The 21,893-nt window shown below is 47.5% G+C and overlaps 1 protein-coding gene across 2 annotated transcripts in view; it reads right to left on the bottom strand.

Moving 5' to 3' along the window:
* Window positions 1-21,893, bottom strand: part of RORA (RAR related orphan receptor A) — a 702,106-nt gene that overhangs the window by 330,410 nt on the left and 349,803 nt on the right. The window contains exon 1 of one of the 2 annotated variants that reach the window (XM_034660894.1): window positions 5,128-5,386. The exons of the other annotated variant lie outside the window; for it this stretch is intronic. Within the exon in view, the coding sequence (XP_034516785.1) occupies window positions 5,128-5,155 (28 nt within the window). The 5' untranslated portion in view covers window positions 5,156-5,386. Of the gene's footprint in view, window positions 1-5,127; window positions 5,387-21,893 lie in introns of those variants that run through there. 2 annotated transcript variants of the gene reach the window in all.

The following is a 21,893-nucleotide window of genomic DNA, read 5'->3' as shown; positions in this document are numbered from 1 at the left end:
CAGATTACCAAGGTGATGACATTAAGTTTAAGACTACCTATTAATGGAAGGATAAATGTGAGTAATTCAGGGAGACCACTTAAGCAAACACCAATTGAAGGATAAAAACCGCCACGAAGCCCATGGGGGAAGAACAGAGACGCAGCTTTACCCAATAGCTCAGACAATGCACCTGATCCGATCACACATGTAGCGAGAGCAACTGTGCATTTGCTGAGAGCGAGCCATTTTGTTCACACCAGATAGTGGCAGACCGCCTGCTCAACGAGGCTAGCAGCTAGCCCCATGCAGCGAGGTCCCCTTCTCATTCCCCCTTTCCCCTTGCACCTCATGATGGTGTATTTTCCCTCAGGACCCTTATCCTTGCAGGATAGTTTCCCCCCAAATCGCTATCCTTGTATTCAGAATAGGATTCAATAAACTAGGCACCACTGAGCAACAAAGGACTGATAATTATTTTTCCTAGAGAGATGTGGAATTTCAAAGGGGTGGAAGGCCTTCAACTCAGGAAGTGGACTTGTCATTGTAGACCTCAAATGTGTCTACGTGGCCCGGGTTCTAAAGCAAGGGAGTTTGGGAGGGAAAGAGGACCCCACTATCCTCAGAAGAACTTTCTTTGGCTTCTGTCTTGCTGCCTTTCCACAAAGCGGGACCAGAACACTGCACACAAATTGCTCTGATCAAATCAAGGGGCCCTAAAGGAGATCAGGCTTGGCTTAAAAGCTCTTGGGCTATGAGTTAATAAGAATTTTGATAAAAATGGAAAGTATAGCCCTGGGCCGTGGTACAATATCTCTCTGGGTTGCTGGTATTCTATCAGTCAATCATATAATCTTTCTGACGTTTGTAAAGTGGAGAGGGTAAGCAAAAACTGTGTGGGCCAAAGAAAGTTTCAAAAACATAACCTGCAGAAAGACCATCAGTTCTTTGAATGACCCTCCAGGGACCTGAGACATACCGGAAAGTGAAGTCTTTTCCGCAAGCTAAGACACCAATAAAACAACCTGTATCCATCACACTTCACATAACAAAACGATTTCCATACACAATTGTTACGGCAACCTGTAGATGACTCTCTGTGATGACTGTTTCCCACTCCCCCTAGACCCCCACCACCAGCCGGCAGATGAAGAGCCTGAGGGTCAGAGAGGTGATGATGGGTGTACCTAATCCCAGGTCTTTTGACTCTTACTTCCTTCCACAAATTCCTCAGTAGCTTCCTTACACTTTAAACTCGAACTGTCTCTTTAATCACTATGGTGCTCTGGTTCCGTTTACTATCCTCAGATACAACCTAGGAAAAAAAATCATTGATCCTTTTTCACCTCCAAAAATTGGCACTGAAACGAAAACTTGCAATCAGTTTAAAAGCCAACAGCCTCCCTGCTACTTAGCTATTTTTGTCTAAAGGGCTGTCAAGTTCTGTGGTATTTAAGGCACAGTTCAATACCTAGGGTGTTGCTTAATCACTTATTTACCTATTACACCAATCTCTTTTCATATGTCCATCAGTAGGTATATTTCTCATGGTTGAATGCTGGCCCAGCGATCTTACCTTTCCAGCTTCAATTAGTGTCACAAAAACTGTGTCTTTCCTGTTCTTTTTCTATCCTATATTTTCTATTTGTTGGTCAATGCATGGAAATAGGAAAATGAAGTGACTGGGGGAATAAAAAATGAAGCTTGCCTGGTTGAGGTGATTCCAGATATGGGATGAAGCTTGGTTAACACGAGCTGCTCTCCAGGTGGGGCTCTATTAATTACCTACAGCGAGGACGCACGGATGTCAGTCAATGGGCACTGCACTCTGCCAGCCCCATCCCTCCTAGTACACGTCAACGCAGGCTTGGTAGCAGGCACTACAAGTTTAACAAGTGGAAAACAAAGCAAGAAGACAGTGACCTCACTCCCTGTCTTCCATGGGGAGCCTGTCTGGAGTGCAGAGATGCACCCACTCTAAGTCCTATCTCATGCTGGCCTGTAACCTTGACCTTGGTTTCTTTGTTGGCCACAGAGTTAGGAACTCCTCTAAAGAGCTAACTGAAAGTACAGCCTTCATTGTATATATGAGCTTTGAAATCACAGAGGGCCCTACCAGACAAATTAGCATCTGATGGTTTCCTCTCATGATCCCCAAAAGTGGGATATCTGGAAACCTCTGGAAGCGACTGGCTGTTCACTTTGTATGCAGGCATACAAAGATACATCCCGAAGGATGGGGATATCTCCCTCATCTTTGTGTCCTTGGTCCCTAGCACAGGGGTTGGCAGAGGAAATGTCTATGAATGCTCCGGAAGGGACCTTATGAACAACAAAAAAACCTAGGCCATACAACGTGAGATGGAACATAGCTGACCCTCTCAATTTTTCAAGATTTGGCTTCCCAGCTCTTCTCTGAATAAAGATTCTGTTCTTACTGCTTATGTTGCTCCTTGAGATCTGCTTGAGCCTTCACAGGCTGTGGGATAATCTGGGTTTGCTACCCTGCTGTCTCCTCTGATGTCATCTATCTCCCTGGAGCATGTTCCCCTGATACCACAGCCGCTGTTTGAGTCATCTACCAGCAACCCTAGAACACAGGTGCAATTTTCATTTCCCATCAGCTCAGGCTGGATCCCTACCTGTTGATGTAAGCCTGGCTTGGCCTTTAGAGTCCTGGACCTTCACCCTGCCTTTAACACTGAACACAGGCTGACCAAGACAGGGTCTGGGTGGGTGACTTTGCCCTGGATGTAACTACACAGCACCAAGCATCTGGAACATCATGAAAAAAATGAGACAGCTATCCAGCTGTTTCTAAACATCCAGATGTCTGGCATGGGAAAGAGGGAACACCTTGGCACTGCCCCACCAACCAGGGTACTCTGTCCAAGCAGAAAGCCAGCAGGTCTCACGGCCTGGCTGACGAGTGCCCCGTGTTGGTCATGGAGACATCCTGCACCTTGCAGGATGAAATCTGGCCTAAAGACTACAGACCTAAAGCCTGTCCTTCTGGAGCTTTCATTTAGAAGAGAAGCATTGTGGGGGGGGAGGGGGGCAAGTGGATGGGGGGGGGCAGCAGTCTGTTCATAAATAATCCCACCCACGCCAGATACAACAGCCTCATGCCTGTAGGTGTCAAAAGTGTGGCCAGGTCAAGATTTCCCTCTCAGCTTTCAGTTCCCAGAGAACACGATTTAACCAAAACCACATTAAAAAGCTCAGTGTCTTCTGGTTCTAATTCAGTTTCCCCAGAGAGTTTTCTTCTTTTTCTTGCAAGAGAGCATCTGGATCCCCACCTGATCACCCCTGAAAACATTCATCTGGCACATGTTTAAGTAAGTGCTTATGTTGTTGGACATTGTCAGCACAGTCTGCCTACCTTGGATGAACATGACGACAGTAAGACTGCGAAATATTATATTAATGATAATGATACTAATAATCACTAATATATATTGGCCCTTTAGGTGCCTCACTGAAACATCTATTCATATTTTTATTTAATTTATCACACCACCTTAAAAATAAATACAATGATTATCTCACTGGGCGCTCAGAGAGGTTAACTGACCCAGAGCCACACAGCTGATAGATGGTGGAGCCCAAATCTGACTCTGATGTGCCGGACTTTGGAGATGGTACATTTACCCACCGTATGACATCCTCACACACTTGCACAGTACATGTGGCAGAGAGGACTGTGGGTCTGTACAGAGACTTCGCAATTGCAGGGAGCACCATGCATGGTACTCCATGAGACTGGACCTTGTGGGAGCATAGCTCCCTAGCATACAAGGCAAAGGATGCCCCCTTCGTGCTGTAGACAAAGCGACCCTGTCCTCTTAGAAGTACTAGAAGTGCAGGAGGGAAAAAATCCCATACAGAGATGGCCACGTATGAATCTGTATCCCTGGCTGTGGCTTATACAGACGCTGGCATCCAGGAGGCACTCTGACATTTTTGCTGCTTGCCTGATTAAATGAAAGCATTTTATAATGGAAATAAAGAAGGACGATTCCGGGACTGGAAGAAGACGAACTCAGAATCTGTTGTGGCTGCCAGGCTGGGGCGGGGTCGGGCAGGCAAGTCCTCGCTGCAGGGAGGCCATCCAAGGGATGTGAGCGGTGACAGTGGGAAGGGGGCTGAGCACGTAGAGCTGGCCCTGAGATGGCTCCCGGTAGGAAGAGGAAGGCCTGAGTCTGCAGCAGCAGCGAGAACTGCTTCCAGGGTAAGCCGTGCTCGCTGCGGCTTGATGTTGCCAACTAGTGCCATTAAATGGGGGCTTGCTTTCTTTCGGCAGCCTCACTGTGGGAAGGAGGAGATGCCTATCTCTGCGGCTCCCTGGCTCCAAGTGTCCTGTCCTCTCATCTAGAAGTCCTCAGCATCTGTCCCAGAGGGCTCTGCAGCATCCCCGCGGAGCACTGAGGACCTGGCATGGGGCTGGGTGAAGACAAAATCTCCCAGGTCCACAGGCTGGATGTGGTCCAGGGCCATTGGGCTGCAAAGCCAGGCTCTTCTGCACTTACCCAAGACGTCTCTGAACACTGAATTCAGAGCCATGACACCTTGAATCCTGTTATAGCTCTAAGCTGCAGTGGGGTTTGACCTTGGGAAAGTTAGTGCAGCCTCAGGGTTCCCATTAGAAAAATCATGACAGCTAGATGTTTGCTAAGCTGTTTTCTTCTCCCTAAAGGGACCCTGCACGTGTCCAGCCATTGCCAGACTGGCAGCGGAGAGAAGGGAAGGAGCTCCGGGTTAACCAGCACACTTCCCACCCGGCCCCTCTCTCTCCATGTCCCAGGAACAGGTGGGTCTAGATTCTGATCTGTGACCAAGAGAGGATGCGTTCACTATCTCCCAAAGCCTGCCTCCATGGCCTGCAGCCTGCCTGACAAAGCATCCTGCCTTTTCGCTCTGTGGTAACTGCCCTTGAAGCCTGACCAGCTGGAGCGAGATGATGGTTTTTTGAAAGCTGTTACCCCAAAAAAAGCAACATAGACTTAGGTGTAGAGATAATTATCTCTGTGCTGTCACACCACACGGGGAGGGAGGGTGGCGATAATACCACCTTCTTCCTCGATAACAATACCTTACGGAAGCCAGAGAAATTTGGGCATCGAGAATAAAAACGTTCACTGCACTTACCAAGTGTTGAGTGACTCTCCGTTAGCATTTTCAAGCAGAGACCTGCAGGAAACAACCTTTTCTTGTTCTCTCCCCGTGCTACCCAGCAGCCGACCCTGGCTGCGGACAGAACACTGGCCCAGAGACTCCAAACACCCTGCGGCAGCTGTGAACGTTCTCAGGGGCCACAGGCATTGCAAGATGCCCTCACAGACCTCTTGGGTTCTGAAACTCTGAGGAATCTAGGGCTGAGTGATTCTGTGCTACTAGAGAGAAAGAAAGAGGAAGCAAAGCCACAAGCTGGATGGTTCTGTGGCAGCCGCCGTCACCGCCATCCACCAGCAGGTCACCTGGCAGTGCCTACTGGCGATGGGCTCTCTCTCTCTCCCTTCCCGTTGCACTTTTTTGCTCTCCCTCCCTCCCCCCACCCTACCTCTCATCCTTTCCTGGGACTTGTACTGCTTCTGGAGAAGGAGGCACCTGCCCTGGCTTCTTCCATTACAAAGAAAAGCAAGATTAAAAATACCATTGAGAAATACCCTACTGTTATTCTGGAAGTTAGAAAAGAGGTCAAAGAACCTGGTTTTTCTGCCCCTTCGGGAGGGATTCTTCCCTCAGAAAGGGGGTGGGTTGGAAATGATAGCATCTGAATTCCAAGGCCGAGAGTTGATATGGTGGGACTAACGCCCCCACCCCCTTCCCCATTTTGTCAGTCACTTCATCCCTCATTCTCCACTCTCCACCACTCTGCTACTCTATTTTCTATCTCCTCTTTCCTTTGGTCATTACTGTTGCAGTTCATCTTTCCTTATGAGGAAAGTAGAAACCACACACTCTGTCAGGTATAAAACCATCTCGAATTCTCTGTGGACAAAGCAGGATACAAACATTGAACCAATCCATTGTGCCAAAAAACACAGTTTTGGGGCTGGGTCAACAGTGACCGCCTAGCCCTGCGGACAGAGAACAGCTCACAGGCCAGTGTGGGTCGACGCCATCTTGGGGACATTCTTCTTCATTTCCCTCTACCGCCTCCCAGCCCAGTGCCCAGCCCGTCCTTCTTAGCCATCTTCCCTTTTAAAGTTCTTGATTCTGTTTTTCCATTCCATTCCCTCTGCTACCTCCCTGGGCCCTCATCCACTTCTCTTGGACACCAGCAGAGCCTCCTTGCCAACATTCCTTCTTTCTTCCGATGCACCCCCAAATTGATGACAGGTGGAGATTTCCCAAAATACCAATTTCTTTAATGCCATTCCCTGCTGGAGGACCGTCAATGGCTGCCCACGGGCTGCAGGACAAAGTCCAAATTCCTTGCCTTGGCAGACAGGAGCCTCTACATTCTGGCCCTAACTGACTTTTCTAGACATTAATAATACTAGATTTTTTTAAAGCTGCCATTTATGGGCCACTTACTAGACATCAGGCAGAGCGCTGAGCACTTTATCTGAGTTTGTTCTTCTGAGCGTTGGACGAACTCCTATTACTTGCCCTTCTTAGGTGAGGAAGTGACACCCAAGGTCCGCAGAGATGAAGTGAGAGCGGAAGGCTGCACAGTGAGGCAGTGGACCCAGCACTTGAACCCAGGTCCTTACGACCCCAAAACCAGTGCTCACGACCACCTCTCTCCACTGCCTCTGCTGCTTGCATGGGTGCCCTGTGCTGTGGCCAGGCCGCCCGGGGCTCCACCCTCCACCGTGGCCCCGGGCGGCCGTGGGTCACCCCCTCGGAGCCCCCATGGAGGACCCAGTGCACAGGAGCCCTAAGGCGCCCTCAGTGCAGATCAGCTGGACATTCTCAGCCTTCAGAGTAGAAAACACGGTGATAGACATGACACGCAGCCTGGGGGGCTCTGAGTGGCCAGGCAGTGGGAACAGGCCACAGCATTTGCTGGGTGAGGGCAGCGGTGGTGGAGTTAGGCTTCTTTAACTGCATAAGCTACAGCCACCTCTCTGTCCCTCCGTCCGCCTCGGCTGCTGCTGCTTTGCTCCTGGAGCCCCATTGCCAGAGTGTGGGCTCCAGATCTCCACACCCAAGGACTATTCGGGCAGGACCCTGGGTTCGGATCCCCTCTGTCTCTGGCTGTTTTGCTGCTAGGAGATGGAGGAAGGGGCATCCTCACTGGGCCTCAGGGTGATTTTTTTCCCCTTGTCCAAGGCCCCAAACTCCCAGAGCCCCCTAATTTATTAAGATGAAACACTTCCTGGTCAGTCTCTTCCACAGACCAGGTCTGAGTTCCTAAAAATTAAAGAGGGAAGGCAGAATCAGACAAGGCAGGAAGCCACGGAGGCCAGTGCCTCCTTTTATAGATAAGTCCGCAGGAACCTGGGTAGAAAGTACTTGTCCAAGGTCATGCAGCCTGAGAGAGGCAGAGCCCAGGAAGGACCATGCGTTCCAAGTCTCCCAGGCACAGAGCTCTTTCCCTCGCCTGGCAGCATTGTACCACCACCAACCAAACCAGCAACTGTCCCTCCTGTCATGGGTAAGTGCCCATTGGCTTCCCAAGAGCCACATGAGATATAAAAGCAGTTCTTCCCGTGTGTCTTTCAAGGTGTCAGCAGGAGTCAAGAACACTTTGAAGATTCGCACTCTGACCATGGCAAGCCAGGTACCAGGAGGGTTAAATCACTTGTGAAAGGAAAGCCACAGGCTGAGTCAGAACCAGGGAGAGACTCGCAGGCACGGCCCTATCTGTCTGGGGATGGCTAAGGTCTTCGTTTTGGCAAGGTCCCGGAAGGTCTCCTCCTGATTTTCCTGGGGTCTCTGGTGCACTCGTTGGGTTTCAATCTTAAGGTTAAAGATCTCAGGACACTAAGTGCTAAAAGCGCTTCGAGCTAAAGATCCCAGGATGCTCTCCCAAGTGCTAAACAGCTCAGGAAAATGCACAAAGTCCTACTCTGGCTGGGTCAGCCTGCCTTTCTACAGCCTCCCCTGGGTACCTGCCCCACTCACACCACACTAAACAGAGCCCCCTGGTCCATACCTTCATTATTTCTTTTGCTATCCCCTCTGCTGGGAGTATTTTTTCATTTTTTCCCTCTTTAAATGGAAAACTTGGATTTGACTTTAAATATGGATTTTAAATGCCTGTTCCTTTTCACAGCCTCCCTGGGCCCTTCCCTCCTCGTCCCCCTTATCTGTCTTCCCTCAGAACTACATTTGTGGCACCCCTTGGCCCTTCCTGGGTTGAATCCTCACTACTTGTTAACATGTTTTCTCTCTATGGCTACCCTGAAAATCTCTCAAGGACAGTGGCTCAGTCATATTCATCTTTGTACCCTAAGTAGCTAGCTCAGGTCCCGGCCCGCAGAGGGAAAAACAGGAGTACCAGCTTAAATTAAGTAGAAATAGGTCCGCTTAAGGAAAACTTGCTCTGAATTCCCAAGTGAAGAGCCCATAAAGGTTTTCTTTTCTAAGTGTAGAGCCGAGGCCTCATTACAGATGAATGGTAAAGTGTCATCTTACAAGCCGCTGCTATGAGCAACCCTCCACGCACGTGTGAATGCACATGTGTGTGCTGGAAGGAGCTGGACGCTCTCCGGCAAGGTGCAGCAAGGAAGATAAGATCACCCTGCTGCAGGAGAAGGTGAGCCACGTGACTGTGTGGGTAACCCCAGGCATACATGATACCCTCAGCAAGGCCCAGCTTAAATCTAACCACATCATCTTTTCATGAAGCAGACATGAAAAGGGACGACTGAAACAATTACAAAAAGGGTGGTTTAATGCCTTCTTGCCTCGATGGTATCAAACCTACGGACTCAGGGGCTACTTGGGGAAACAATTCTCTGAGATGGGGAGATAAACTATCTGCTCACGAGAATGTGCAGGAAGCCAAGGTAACTGGGCAACACATAACGAAACAGTTTGTGGCTCATGAGCCATCCAAACCAAAGTGTCCCTGGGCGGCATCAGTTGTGTAAGCGGAGGAAACCGAACCCACCCTTGTCTCAAAGTGAAGACTTTGTGGGTGCCAATCTGTGTGTGTGTGTGTGTGCCCCAACTACACATACGGCTAAAGTGAAATTCACAGCTCCTCCACCTGTGGCTGAGCTCGTATAAAACGAAAAGGTTGAAAAGGTGAGACTTGTTTTCATGTAGCAGCCTTGAAATCCCTTTCTGGTGACTCCACCTGCTGTGTGACTGTCTTGTCAAGGGCCAGTGCTGCATCAACACAAACGGAGACTCCAGCACTGGCTGATCAGTGTATCCCAGAGAGAGGCACGGAATTCCGGTACCCTGGTATTTTGGGGCAGTTGGGTCCAAGTCCTCTGAGCCACAGATGATGGGGGGCTGTCTCCTGCTGAAGTTCTGTTTATCCCTGGTCCATGTTTTACCACAACAGGGTCTCGTCTATCAGTTTTCACCTCTGTAAGTCCCCCAAGTCATCTTCCCCATGATTCCTTCAGGTCCCAGGCCTAGGGAAGGTGACAGCTGTCATGGGCTGCAGGGCATTTAGATTCCAAACATTACGGGCTCAAAGGCCTGCTACTGAATCTCAGTTCTGCGTTAGTCAGTGCTCTTTGGCTCAGGGTAAGTTATTTAAACTAAATCTCAGTTTTCTCATCTATAAATTGGGAAAACCAGAACCTATCTCCTAGTTAATTTATGTAAAGTACACAGTACAATCATGAGCACAAAGTTAGACCTCACTCTGCGGAGCTTTTACTCTTACTGCCACCAGCCCAATCCATTCAAACCCTCTTGATTTCTAGAAGATCCTGAGGTCCAGAGAGGTCCCAAGGAAATGGGTCTTGGGTGACCTAGCAGCTCTTGCCTCTGCAAGGTGATGTCTAGTCCGAAGGTATTAGCATTCAAAAGTGGCTAAGTTAATGGCAGAACTCAGACCTACTGATGCTCAGGCCAGAACGTGACCCCATGGACCACATTGGTGCCATGGACTACTATTAATTATTGCACAGTTATTTTTTCTCCCACCAGGTCTTAAGCCCCTGGAAAGTAGGGACCTTTTGCTGCTTAAGTCCCTCCAGATTGTAGCACTTCACAGGTATTACATAAATATCTGTTAATCAGCTGATTGTAAAGATCGCTGATTTTCAAGGCAACAGGTTTCTGTCATAGCTGCTTCTCTCCCACATCATCATGTCCTTACGATTTTGGAAAACTCATCCAAGAAGGGCTTGTACTAATGTGTTTTCACAGGGAAATATTCCACCCCTTTTTGGAATGCAGATATAGATTGTTCCAGATTGCCTGCACGCTAATTAGAGCCACTAGTAATTTGACTGCTGCTCTAAAGCCCCAAAGTACTCACTGAAGGCACCTTTGTCCTTGCACATGAGAGCTTTTGTCCCTATGCGTCAAAATGGCCAAACCGTCTTTTGATGGTGCTGCTGGTACCCATAGCCTGGATGTCAGGGTCGAGGTGCCTGCTCACTGAATCCATCATCAGAAGGGAACTCAGCGCCATCCCTTTTCCTGAAAGCTGTGTTGCACAGATCAATGGCTCTAAATAGGATATTCTAATAAATGTTGCTGTTATTTTTACTGTCTTGTGCAGTGTTGAATAAGCTTCTCATAAGCTGGCCTTTATGTAACCACCATGACCTACATTTTTAATTCAGATCTTTATTTTCTGTTTCATAAACCCTTTTAATTTAATATCACTGTAAAAAATCTAAATGGATATACATGGTGTTCTTTTTGTACTAAGCTTTTTGGGCAGACTTTTGTGGTTAATATCAGGGACAGGGTCACTGCGAGAGCACAAGAGGGCATGGGTATAGCTTGGGAGTGCCTGAGATCCGGTTCTTGCCCTAGCAACCGATACCCTCTCATCGCCTCATTGAATTTTTCCTGTTCTTGACCTCTGCCCTTGTTTTCAGTAATATTGGTATAATGAGTTGAATTAAATGGCCCTGTCTATAAAGAAATGGGAAAAGTCTGGTTTCAGCCAAAACTCCCTCAGAGGATTAAAGGTATGAGGGGTAGACAAAGAGGTGAACTTAAAGACCAATCGAATAGAGAGAGATCTGTGTTCCTTGGAGGTTCCAGCCAGGCAAGAGTCCACTCAGAGTGGACCTAGCCCCACCAGCACCCGCCCCCGCCCCCCGCCAGGGGACACAATCCTTTCTAGAATCTATTCTATTCTTCACTTCCTGTGGCCTACTCAGAGCCTCTGAAGTTGGGAATGGCTAATGGCAGTGACATGTGCCCCACATTCTCTGTGACACCCCACTGTTCATTGCCTTTTCAAACACTCCCTGAGTAGACTTTGCACAGGGCTCTGAGGACTGTGTCCGGATGTGCACCATCCAAAATGGTTGCCACAGACCACAACTGCGCTCGAAATACAGCTGGTCAGAACTGAGATGTGCTTCAAGTATAAAACACACATCAGATGTGGAAGACATGATACTTAAAAAAAAAAAGGTAAAATATCTCATTATTATGTTTTTTAAATTCTTTACATGTTGTAATGATAATATTTTGGATGTATGGGGTTAATTAAATGTCTCAGTAAGATTAATTTTCCCTGTTACTTTTCACTTTTTAAAATGTGGCTACCAGAACATTTAAAGTGACAAATGTGGACTGGATTATATTTCTACTGGCCAGCATCACTTTAGACAATTGCTGGACAAGTTGTTTCCATTGAAATATGGATCAACCCAGTGAAAAATATAACTCTTGAGTCCTCCGCCAGCTCTCCATCCCAGTCAGAATGAAATCCATTCTCCCACTCTTGTCCCCATGATGCTGAGGCCCCTGGCGGCTGTCTACCTCTCTGGCCTCCCTCGAGTTGCTCACTCCAGGGAGCTGGAACCTTCCTCAGAAACTCCAGGCTCAGGCCAGACTCATGATCTTTGCAGGCAGTTGTTCTCTCTACCTGGAAGACTTTTCCCTCATATGCTTTAGTTACTTGAGTATCATCTCAAATGTTACCTCCTCAAGGAGGGCTGCCTTTGGCAAGCACACTAATGTTCCCTAAAGATGTCTACATCTTATCCCTGGAATCTGTGATTATCTACCTTACATAGCAAAGGGGACTTCCCAGATATGACCAAGTTAAGGATTTTAAGATGGGGAGATTATCCTGGATTATACAGGCAGGTGAGGGTCTTTATAAGGAAAAGAAGGAGGCAAGAGAGATAGAGTCAGAGGAGATGTGACAATACAGGCAAAAGTCAGAGAAATGCAGGGCCAGGAGCCGAGGAGAGCAAGCACACTTCAGAAGCTGCAACAGGTAAGAAATGGATTCTTCCCTAGATCCTCCAGAAGGAACCCGGGCCTGCCACCCATTTTAGACTTCTGACCTCCAAAACCGTAAGATAATAAATTTGTATTGTTTTGGGCTAAAAAAATTTGTGATAACTTGTTACAGCAGCAATAGGAAACTAATATACACCCAATCTGAGACTATGTACCAACCAGTTCCTCTATTCCATCTTTCTAGGTTATTCTTTCTTTTTCTTTTTTTCAAAAGATTTATTTATTTATTTATTTATTTATTTATTTATTTATTTATTTATTTATTTGTGGGGAGAGGGAGAGGCTGAGAGAGAAACTCAAGCAGAATCTCCGTTGAGCATGGAGCCCGACACGGGCCTCCAGTCCATGACCCCGAGATCGCGATCTGAGCCAAAATCAAAAGTCAGATGCTTAATCAACCGAGCCACCCAGGTGCCCCTAAGTTATTCTTTTATTGCTATCAGAGAATGTTTAATTTATTTATTAATTTGTTTATTTGTTTACTTTCAGTCTCTCCTCCCTAGAATGTGAGCTTCCAGTGGGCAGAGACCTCCTATTGCGTTTACCATTAAGGATTCTGCCTTTTGAACTAGAGTCTGGCTCACAGTAAATGCTCCTTGGTATGAATAAATGGTTTACAAATGAAATAATGAATGGCAATTCGCTCTTTAAAAGATTTACATTCAACCAAGTGGACAGAAAAAAGTACACCCACGGAGATGAAATGAACAACACTGATAGATACCCGAGAGTGTTTACTACTTAGAAGGGACCATGACGGTGCTGCAGAGCTACGAAGAATCCAACGACCCTAGTCTCTGTAGAGAGGCATGCGTGGGCACATGATAAGAAAAAATGGCCTGTGTGGTATTAAATGGCTGGGGTCGAATGGGTGGTGGAGCATTGGGGATGAGTAGTGATGTGCTAGTAAACTAGCTCTCTAAACCGCAATCACGATGGCCTGATTTGTAGTGCTTGCCAACTCTGCGTACAGTGACTGCCTTCGAGCTACCATTGCCATGTCTCTGAGTGTGGCACGCAAGTGAGATCTTATCGAGGAGGTGGGATTTCAACTGGACCTCGTGCAGTTGGTGGGATGGGGACAGACTCAGGAGAGGGCAGGAGGCTTGGAGCACACAAAGGCCAGAATCTCTTTAGGGCTGGTGAAGTGGGGGGTATCAATGGCCTCTGTGGCTCCGGTGGGTTTCCTGTCATTGAGACAAACAGAAATAAGAGACTAACTAGAAGTCACCATGAAGAGGGCTGCCTAGGGAGACGTGGGAACAGAACATCTTATTGTTGGGAGCACCTTGACGATTTTTGCAGCCCAGCACTGATTTTAATGAACGTGGGGGCAGAGCTAAGCACTCAGGGTAGCAACACCCAGGGAGGAAGAGGGAACAGTCGATGTTCCCTAAGCTGGTTTAAAGGATACCTTGCCCTGAACCCAGGCTGATGTCCTCACTCATTCTGCCCCTCATCCATTTGAAGGACTGATACGACATGCAGCTCCCCCACAGGACTATCATAAAGATGAGCTGTCAGATGAACCTCGGACTACCCACTGAAGGTTCTCAAAGTAACTCTCCCTGAAATTCCCATCTTCGTGCTGGTGTCATCTCCTCTAATGGTTAAGCCTGGGTAATTTTAAAAGGTTGGTGTGTGGGGTCAGATGGTATCTGGATTTGAATCCTGACTCCACCACTTCCTAGGTGAATGACTGGGGGAGAGGGGGTGACTCGATTTCTCTAGACTCTAGATTCCTCATATCCAAAATGGGGGATAATAATGTCTTCCTCGGAGGTTTTTGTGAGGATTACATAACACATAAGAGACACCCAGTGCCACACGTGGAACACAGTAAGTACCTGATGTGTGCACAATGACGGGGCTGACAGTGAAAATCATGTTTTCCCCCTTCTCAAGATCCTGTCAGACAGAACCCAATTTCCAGAGCTCATTTCCCAACAAGCCCCTTCCTGCCATCCATGTCACCCGTCCATTGCCTTCGCACTGAGCAGGAAGCCGTCTCCTCACATACCCTCTAGACCCCTGGTCCAAGCCCCCCAGACCCGTGCCTTCCTCGTTGATCACTTTAGGAGCGCACATGCGTTTGTGTGCAGGGTGGGATGTTTTCCTGGCTTTGGGCGGGTTTCAATGAAGGACAAGCATAAGGCCATTATGTGAACACTGGGACAACAATGAGGACAAGACTGCTTTCTGAAAAGCACTAAAAAGCTTTATTTTGCCTGAATGGCCATTATTTTCATTCTTTTTCCCCCACACAAAGCACCGGAGCACATTTCATTCAGTCTGTGGCTGAGTGAGTGGGTGTGAAGATGCAGTTCAAACAAAAGAGGTAACATATTGCTGTTGTCAGATCTCCTGTTAAGTCCTCTGTGAGGTGGACCGAGCCTCCCCGCTAGCCCACCGCTGGACTCATCAGGAACAACAATGCCCACACAGATATAAATATAAAAACGCTACTAATCCTTGACATGGTTACATGACGATTTACGAGCAGGAGCTGGATTTCAAAAATCGGCAGAACATAAAAGCACAGTGTTCTTCTAAGATGCTGGCAGCCTGTCACCCCCTTGGACAGTCTGAGGCGCCAATCGCGCCGCCATGGAAATGCCACTCCCCCTTCCCCCGCCGGAACCAGGCATGGCTGCTCTGCTCCGGACACACCAGGCCCCTGGGCGTGTGTGTGAGAGGCCGCAGCGGGGTGCGGCTGGAGCAGCCACGCGCCTCTAGGGTGGGGAGAGTTCGAGGTACCAACGATTGGGGTGGTCTGGGTCCCAGGCTGTCCAAAGCACACAGCTCCAAGTAAGAGAAAACCACTGTCTCCGACTCTGAATTTTCTGAACATAAAAAGCAATTTCAAATAGGGGGAGGAAATAAATCTTGGCATTCTGTAAATTTTCCTTTATTAAGGACATTCAGTGGCTTTGGTTTATGGTTGTGTGTGTGTGTGTGTGTGTGTGTGTGTATTTTTCTCTCACAACCATTTTCCTCTCTCCTTCCTTTTTGGTCAATATGTCACTGTGCCAACCAGATCTAAGTTCTGGGAACTCCTGTTCTGGATCACTGGATGGTTCTGAAGGAGGAGGAATTGTTTCTTGATAATGTCTCAGCTCCTGAGAGCCAAGACTCGGCCACATTTCCCACGGGCTCTACCCAGTGCCCTGCGTGTGCCCACAATGTAGGTACTGAGTGAGCCAAGGAAGGAGCAACATCATTGTGACTTGTTTTCCCATTTCACAATCCCCATCAGGCCTTGTCAGAGGGACCCCTGCTCTGGCTCTACCCCAGTGCTTAAGTCTCAGTCGAGGGTGGGGGTGAGCACTGCCCCTGCGTAATTCAGCAGAAGAGTGCCATGTTTAAGACCACCATCCACGTGCCTGGCGAGCACGCTACATGGGCACCGTGATCTGTGTTTGGGGGCGTCCTCTCTCCACCCACCTCCCATCAGTGTCCGTGGCTGGCATCCTACCTTGGCCTGTGGGAGCCACATAGCGGCGTGGCTCCCCTACCTACCAGCCGTGTGTGACTCTTAGCAAGTCTATAACATGCGTGGTGTGTATCAGTTCCAGTCTCTCGGGGGTAAAACGGGAGAGCAACACCTAACTTCCAGGGGTGTTGTGAGGATTAAATGAAACTATGTGAGAAGCACCACGGGGCCCAACACAGAGGAAAGTCTGGTGGGCTCAGGAAAGTCTGGTGGCCTACTTCTATTTGATAAGTAGGAAACAAAAATCTGAGGGAATGAGGCGAACACATGGAACGTAATCTGGGAACATTATGGAGTTGTCAAATGATAAGGAACTAAATAGAATCAAGAACAGGATGGCTGGTGTGGGCTAGAGCTGCCTGCAGTGCAGAGGGCGACTGAAGGTGCCGGGTGAGTCTGCAGCCAACGGTTTCATGGAGGAAACTTGAAGAAATGGCTTAAGTGGCTGTGGTTCCCCTTGAAGAGTAAGAGTTCTGCGTACAAAAATTTTTTTAAAAAAATGCTGTTTGAAAAAAAATCCAAGTGCTAGATTCATCTCATGAGATCATGGGGGTAAAATGAATATGAGAAAGAGCATGGGCTGGGCCAGGTGGTACAAAGGCCCTTTTCTGCTAACAGCATCTCCCCCCTGAAAGGTCACCCGTAATATCCTTTGTGTCTATAACTGTGGCAATTAGTAATGGCCCCCAGCTTAGCGGTGAGAGCACTCCTTTATGACAAGAGCCAGCCAGACACAATCTTTCTTCTCAGAGTTCAGGGTGTACGTATGGGGGGAACCAGGCAGATTCACACGGTACATGCTTCCAATTAAAAATACAGACAGGGAAAAGCAAAATGAATGTCACAGAAAAGAAAGTGCTGCCACCCACTCTTGGCCTAAAGGTCACTGTGCCTCAGCCTTGGCCATTATCTCCAGCCTCAAAGGTCAGGGGGGCCGTCTGCATTTCTGGGGAGTATGTAGGCTTTCACGAAGCCTCAAAATGACTATTGCTCCTGACACCAATATTAGTGATAAGCTCTCAGGAGACGACGCTAATAGAGAAATGGAGTGACTGTAACCTTTTCCACCATCTCTCTTGTCGGCTCCATGAAGCAGAGTCACAAGACAGAAAACGAGAGGTTTCCACATTCTACAAAAGACTACAAGACTGCTGACTTAATTGGGTGCGTAACAAATGGCTATACCATTGCCAACAAGAAGACATCAAAGAAGAAGAAAGTAGCGATTAAAACATCTCATGACATCAGCTTGGCGCGGAAGCAGGCTCACAGTATACATGGCCTGGTCTTAGTATGACAGTACGGGGCATTAGTCACGTGATTCTAGGAATAGTCCAATCACTGTGGCTTACCATGAGCAACAACACCACTGTTTTCTTTGTAGAAGTTCTGGAAATTTAAACATAGAATGAACTGGACTTGGAGTCAGACAGACCTGCATTCAAATCTCAATGATTGTCCACATTTTTTTTTTCAAAGTAGGCTCCACAGCCAGTATGGAGCCCAATGTGGGGCTTGAACTCATGTCCCTGAAATCAAGACCTAGCCTGGGACCAAGAACTGGAAGCTCAACCAACTCAGCCACCCAGGCGCCCCAGCGATTGTCCACATTTGATGGACGATTTACATCAACTTTTATCGTCGCTGCATTGTGATTCCACAGTTTTGGCATCTGGAAAGTCAGAATGATTTGAGTATCTACAGCTTATGGTAGAAGCTTAAATTAAGTGAAGATCAAACTTGAGAAAAGATATAAAATCCTTTATAAATGATCAGGTACAACATAAATACAAACAATAATAGTTATTTTTATTATTAGTTAATGATAGTATCAACTCTGAGGTGATCCATATACACTCTAAGGCATGCTCCTTTTCTGCATTAGACCCTCCTAGGAGAGAAGATTTTCTGCTGTTGATGATTAAATGGAATCTGGGAAATGCTACACACACAACTATTTCGGTGGGATGATTCCTAAACCACAACAAGAAAAGTAAACCCGGGCATACAGCACATGCGCGAGCATATGGCTGACTGTGGCCTTTGATGGGTGGCTATCAGAAACAAAATTAGCAACTTGTAGCACTTCAGCAAAGCTTCCTAGCAACAGAGTACATAAGGGACAACACTTACGATGATTATGCTAAAAACACCCCAACATTAGGATGTGATATTGCTCCCTCCAAGGGTGCTCTAGCTAAAGGCATCTGACATTTTTCAATTCATCAGTAATAATAGTAATAGAGAACCTGGTGTTTAAACCTGCCAAATGTAAAGGACAAACAGGAATGAGTTTGCGTAGTTCAAAATATTTGTCTCATTTCTTACCAGAAAGACAGGGATTTGGGTATCAGCAATACTCTAAAACATAGAAAATCGCCCAACTTAGCAATAAGGATTTTCTTTCTAAAGTTCTATACGTGACCCTAGTGGAAAGGTCTGGAAAAGATGCCTGTAGTAGTTCTGAGCATAGTTCAGTCCAAAAGTAGCTGACTCAGGCTCAGGGGCTGGGGCAGAACTTCAGATCATGTTCCCTGTGCGGCTGGCCACACTGACGATGCTTCTGGCACGGTCTGCTTTATTGGCCTGCGTGTAACTCATTGGTAGACACAAGCTATTTGGTAAGATGTGGGAGAAATCTGTTCTTTAAAGTTTCCTGGAGCACTGGGTATCAAAGGAATGAAGTGCTTCTTGCCTTTCATGTTGCCAACTAGAGAGAAAAACACAGCCTAGCAGGGCAGCTAAAACTTAGGACCAACTTTTACGATAATACGGAAACCACATGACAGATTGTAGAGGTGCCTGCAGAACTTCTGACTCACTCCCCAGGCGCCTCTGCTCTATGGCTACAAGGAGCCACGTTGAGGAGATAAGCGATTCTTGTCATGGGCAAGAGTTTTCACTTGAGATATATGGAGCTCCTTGCTCTCCAAGGAACACACGCACGAGCATAAGATCATCGTGCTTTCACCAGATTTTCCGAGGGGTGTTTGCCACCCTTCCCCAAACTTCTCCCACGAATTTCCCCTTAAAAGTTAAGAACCAGCGCAGAATTCCACCTGGTGGAAGTGGTCAGATTTGGTGACAGGATGATGAAGAAGGACAAGCGCAGAAACGGAAGCACGGCTATGTTGGAGTCTGCTCTGCCATGCTTCTCCCACTGGGCAGGTACAATTTGACTCTGGTCTTGGAGGGCAAATGTGTGGTGTCTTGTGTTTTATTGTAAATAAAATACAGATTTCTGGGCTCTCGCTGGATATAGTGGATCAGGAATCCTGATGAAGGGCTTGGGAATCTAAGCTTTTAGCAATATCAAGTGATCCTCAAACTCACAGAAGTTAGAGGGGGCTGTACTGATCCCTCCCCACAAACCACGCCCCTTAACAGGTCGGGAGATCCCCTCCACCAACCCAGGAAACCGATCAAGTCGTGAAGGAAATATGGGACACGATGAGAAAAGCTGGGTGAAACTCCGCTCCTGACGTACTGGAGGCCATTATTCAGTAGCATGACAGGTTCTGTCTCTCAAGGAAGAAGACCTCCAAATGCTTCCCACCACTCCATGTGTGATTTCCCTTCCGATTCTCTCCCCAGGAGTATCACCCCCAGTATTCACCTTGGCCGGGTCACCTTGTGAACAACAAGTCACCTGATAAGATTTAAGCTCTGGTAGCAGATCTCCTGAATGGACTCTCTTGGGGTGAGATCCATCCCTGATTTATAGAATTACTGACTTTTAAATTTGTTTTATAACTGGAAGTGTCCTTAGACAGTTTCGAAATATTAGCTGGATAAGTCAGATTTTAGAAGTCACTGATGCAAATGCATTGATACTTTAACAACTTAAAAAACAAACCAAACAGAACACACACACAATATTACATTATGTATGGATCGAGGATACTGTAAAGTATGAAGACAGACTAGTTCTGGAAACTGCATGTTTGTTTCAAGTAGGGCAACAGGGAAAGTGCTGGCCAGAGAAGACATGGAGAATGAGCAGCGTTTTAGGTGTCACTTCAAAGGTGGAGGACAGAGAAGCTGGCTCATCAGAGGAATGTACGAGAAGGAAAGAGAGCGAGAAGGGATGCTATTCTGGATAAAGATGAGCTTGGAAGAAGGCTCAGAGGACAGGTAGGGCAACTGGGTAAACTTTGAGCAAATCTGTCAGAAGAAGGAGGAGGCCTGATGGCAGAATGTCAGAAAGATAAAGGAAACTCTTGCTTCTGTTCAGTCTGTAGAATACTGCAAGGGTGAACACACAGAAAGCCATTATGGTTTCGTTCATTCGTCCATTCTTCATTCAATAAACATTTAGTGGGAGAGCATCCAGGGATGAATGACATATGGCTGGTGCCCTCAGCCAGGAAAATAATGAGAGACATTTCCATTATGGTGGGGCAAGGGCTATGATGGATGGAGGTTCAGGGACACGTGGGCAAAGCGTGAGTGCAGACAAAACATGTCAGGGAAAGCTTTCTAGATAACATGGCGCCTCATGAGGCTTGAAGGGAAAGAGTGAGCAGAGATTTCAATCATAGGGGCAGATGCCCTGGAAGTGGAGGCATCATGGAGAAGCCTGAGATTGGAATGCTCTTTGCTCATGCACGCAACCTGGAAATAAATGTGTCACATGTGAGTCTTTGCTTTCTTCACCTGGAACACCCCATCGACACAACATGCTGGGCTTTGGAATACAACCAGCAGTATACCTTCAGCCAAAGGTTACTGATGTTGCTTTCCGGGTATTTGTAGCTGAAGGGATGCCTGCCTCTTCCCAGTATAAACAGAGGAGCTAACGCTGGCACCAAGACCGCACATGGTAGCATGCAGCCAAGTGGAAGGCCTGCCTGGCTGCTGAAGGCGCTCGGCGAAACGGCACACAGGTGCTACCATCTAGCTAGCAACTTCGGCAGCAAAACGAGCTGAAGTGTGTTGACAGCTGCAGTAAAACACACTCGGAGTTAAACATAATTAAGCAAAATGATTAGCACTGAATAGAAGCTGGCAGTGAAGAACTCTGGTTTCTGAGGCAAAATGACAGGATCACAGCACATTACAGCTGGAAAGAGATCTCGCAGACCACAGACAGAGACTCCAGTTCACAGGTGAGAAAATAAGGCCCAGAGAGGTGAGCGAAGGCAGGATGAACTGTGCAGTGATCGAAGGAGCTATATCGTATCAGGGTAAGGGCGAGGACGCTTGAGATCGGGCATCTGGGAGTCTGCAGCCCCAGGCTGGAATTCGTGGACCTCAGGAAAGTTCTTTAGCCTCCCTCGGCCTCAGTTTCCTCTTTGAAGTATGGATTGCTGTGAGAACCGGCTGCAGGGCCTGCTCATGGTGAATACATCACGTTCCCGCGTAGGGTCAGAACACTAGATTTACATCCTTGGTCCACCACTTATGAGCTGTGGTTCCCTGGGCCTCAGTTTTCCCACCTGTTTAATGGGAATAAGAATGCTAGTATCTGGCCTAACTACTTGCCAGGAGAGATGGAAGGCTTAAAAATGAGAGCTGTGTACATTTCTAAGCAAGTGGTTGTTATTCTTTTACTATTACGGCAAGACGTGTTTCTGGGCCTCCCTACCAGTGAGCAGCCAGGGCCGTGAGGAACATACACAATGAAAGAGAAAGACCAGCTGAGGTTTTTTTGTTTTGTTTTGTTTTGTTTTGTTTTTCCCCTCTGGGCCACTGCTGGATTGCAATGCTTGGACTCTGCCAGCCGGGATCAGAAAGTTTGATGGGCCAGCTTGGAGCTCAAGAGTGAGAACAGGTCTGCAGCATGGGCAATGCAAAACGGTCTCATTTCTGGGTGGAATCCCAAGGGACGGTGGGGAAGGAGGGAAGCAGGGTGGCAGCAGTAAGGAGAGGAAAAAGCCTGGGGAAATGCAGCAGCCTTCCTGAGTTTCACTCTGAGTTTTCAGATTCATTAAAAAGAAAGGAAAAAAAATGCACCACACACACACACACACACAAAAAGCAAAACGCAAACCCCCTGTTTGGTCAATCCACGAGAAATAACAGCAAGGCTGCTGATAGTGCTGAGAACGGGAACGCCCGACTT

This window comes from Ailuropoda melanoleuca, chromosome 5 (genome assembly GCF_002007445.2).
Source record: "Ailuropoda melanoleuca isolate Jingjing chromosome 5, ASM200744v2, whole genome shotgun sequence".
NCBI lineage: Eukaryota > Metazoa > Chordata > Mammalia > Carnivora > Ursidae > Ailuropoda > Ailuropoda melanoleuca.
Note: the sequence above shows the minus strand (reverse complement) of the source record. Positions and strands in the feature narration are given on the sequence as shown.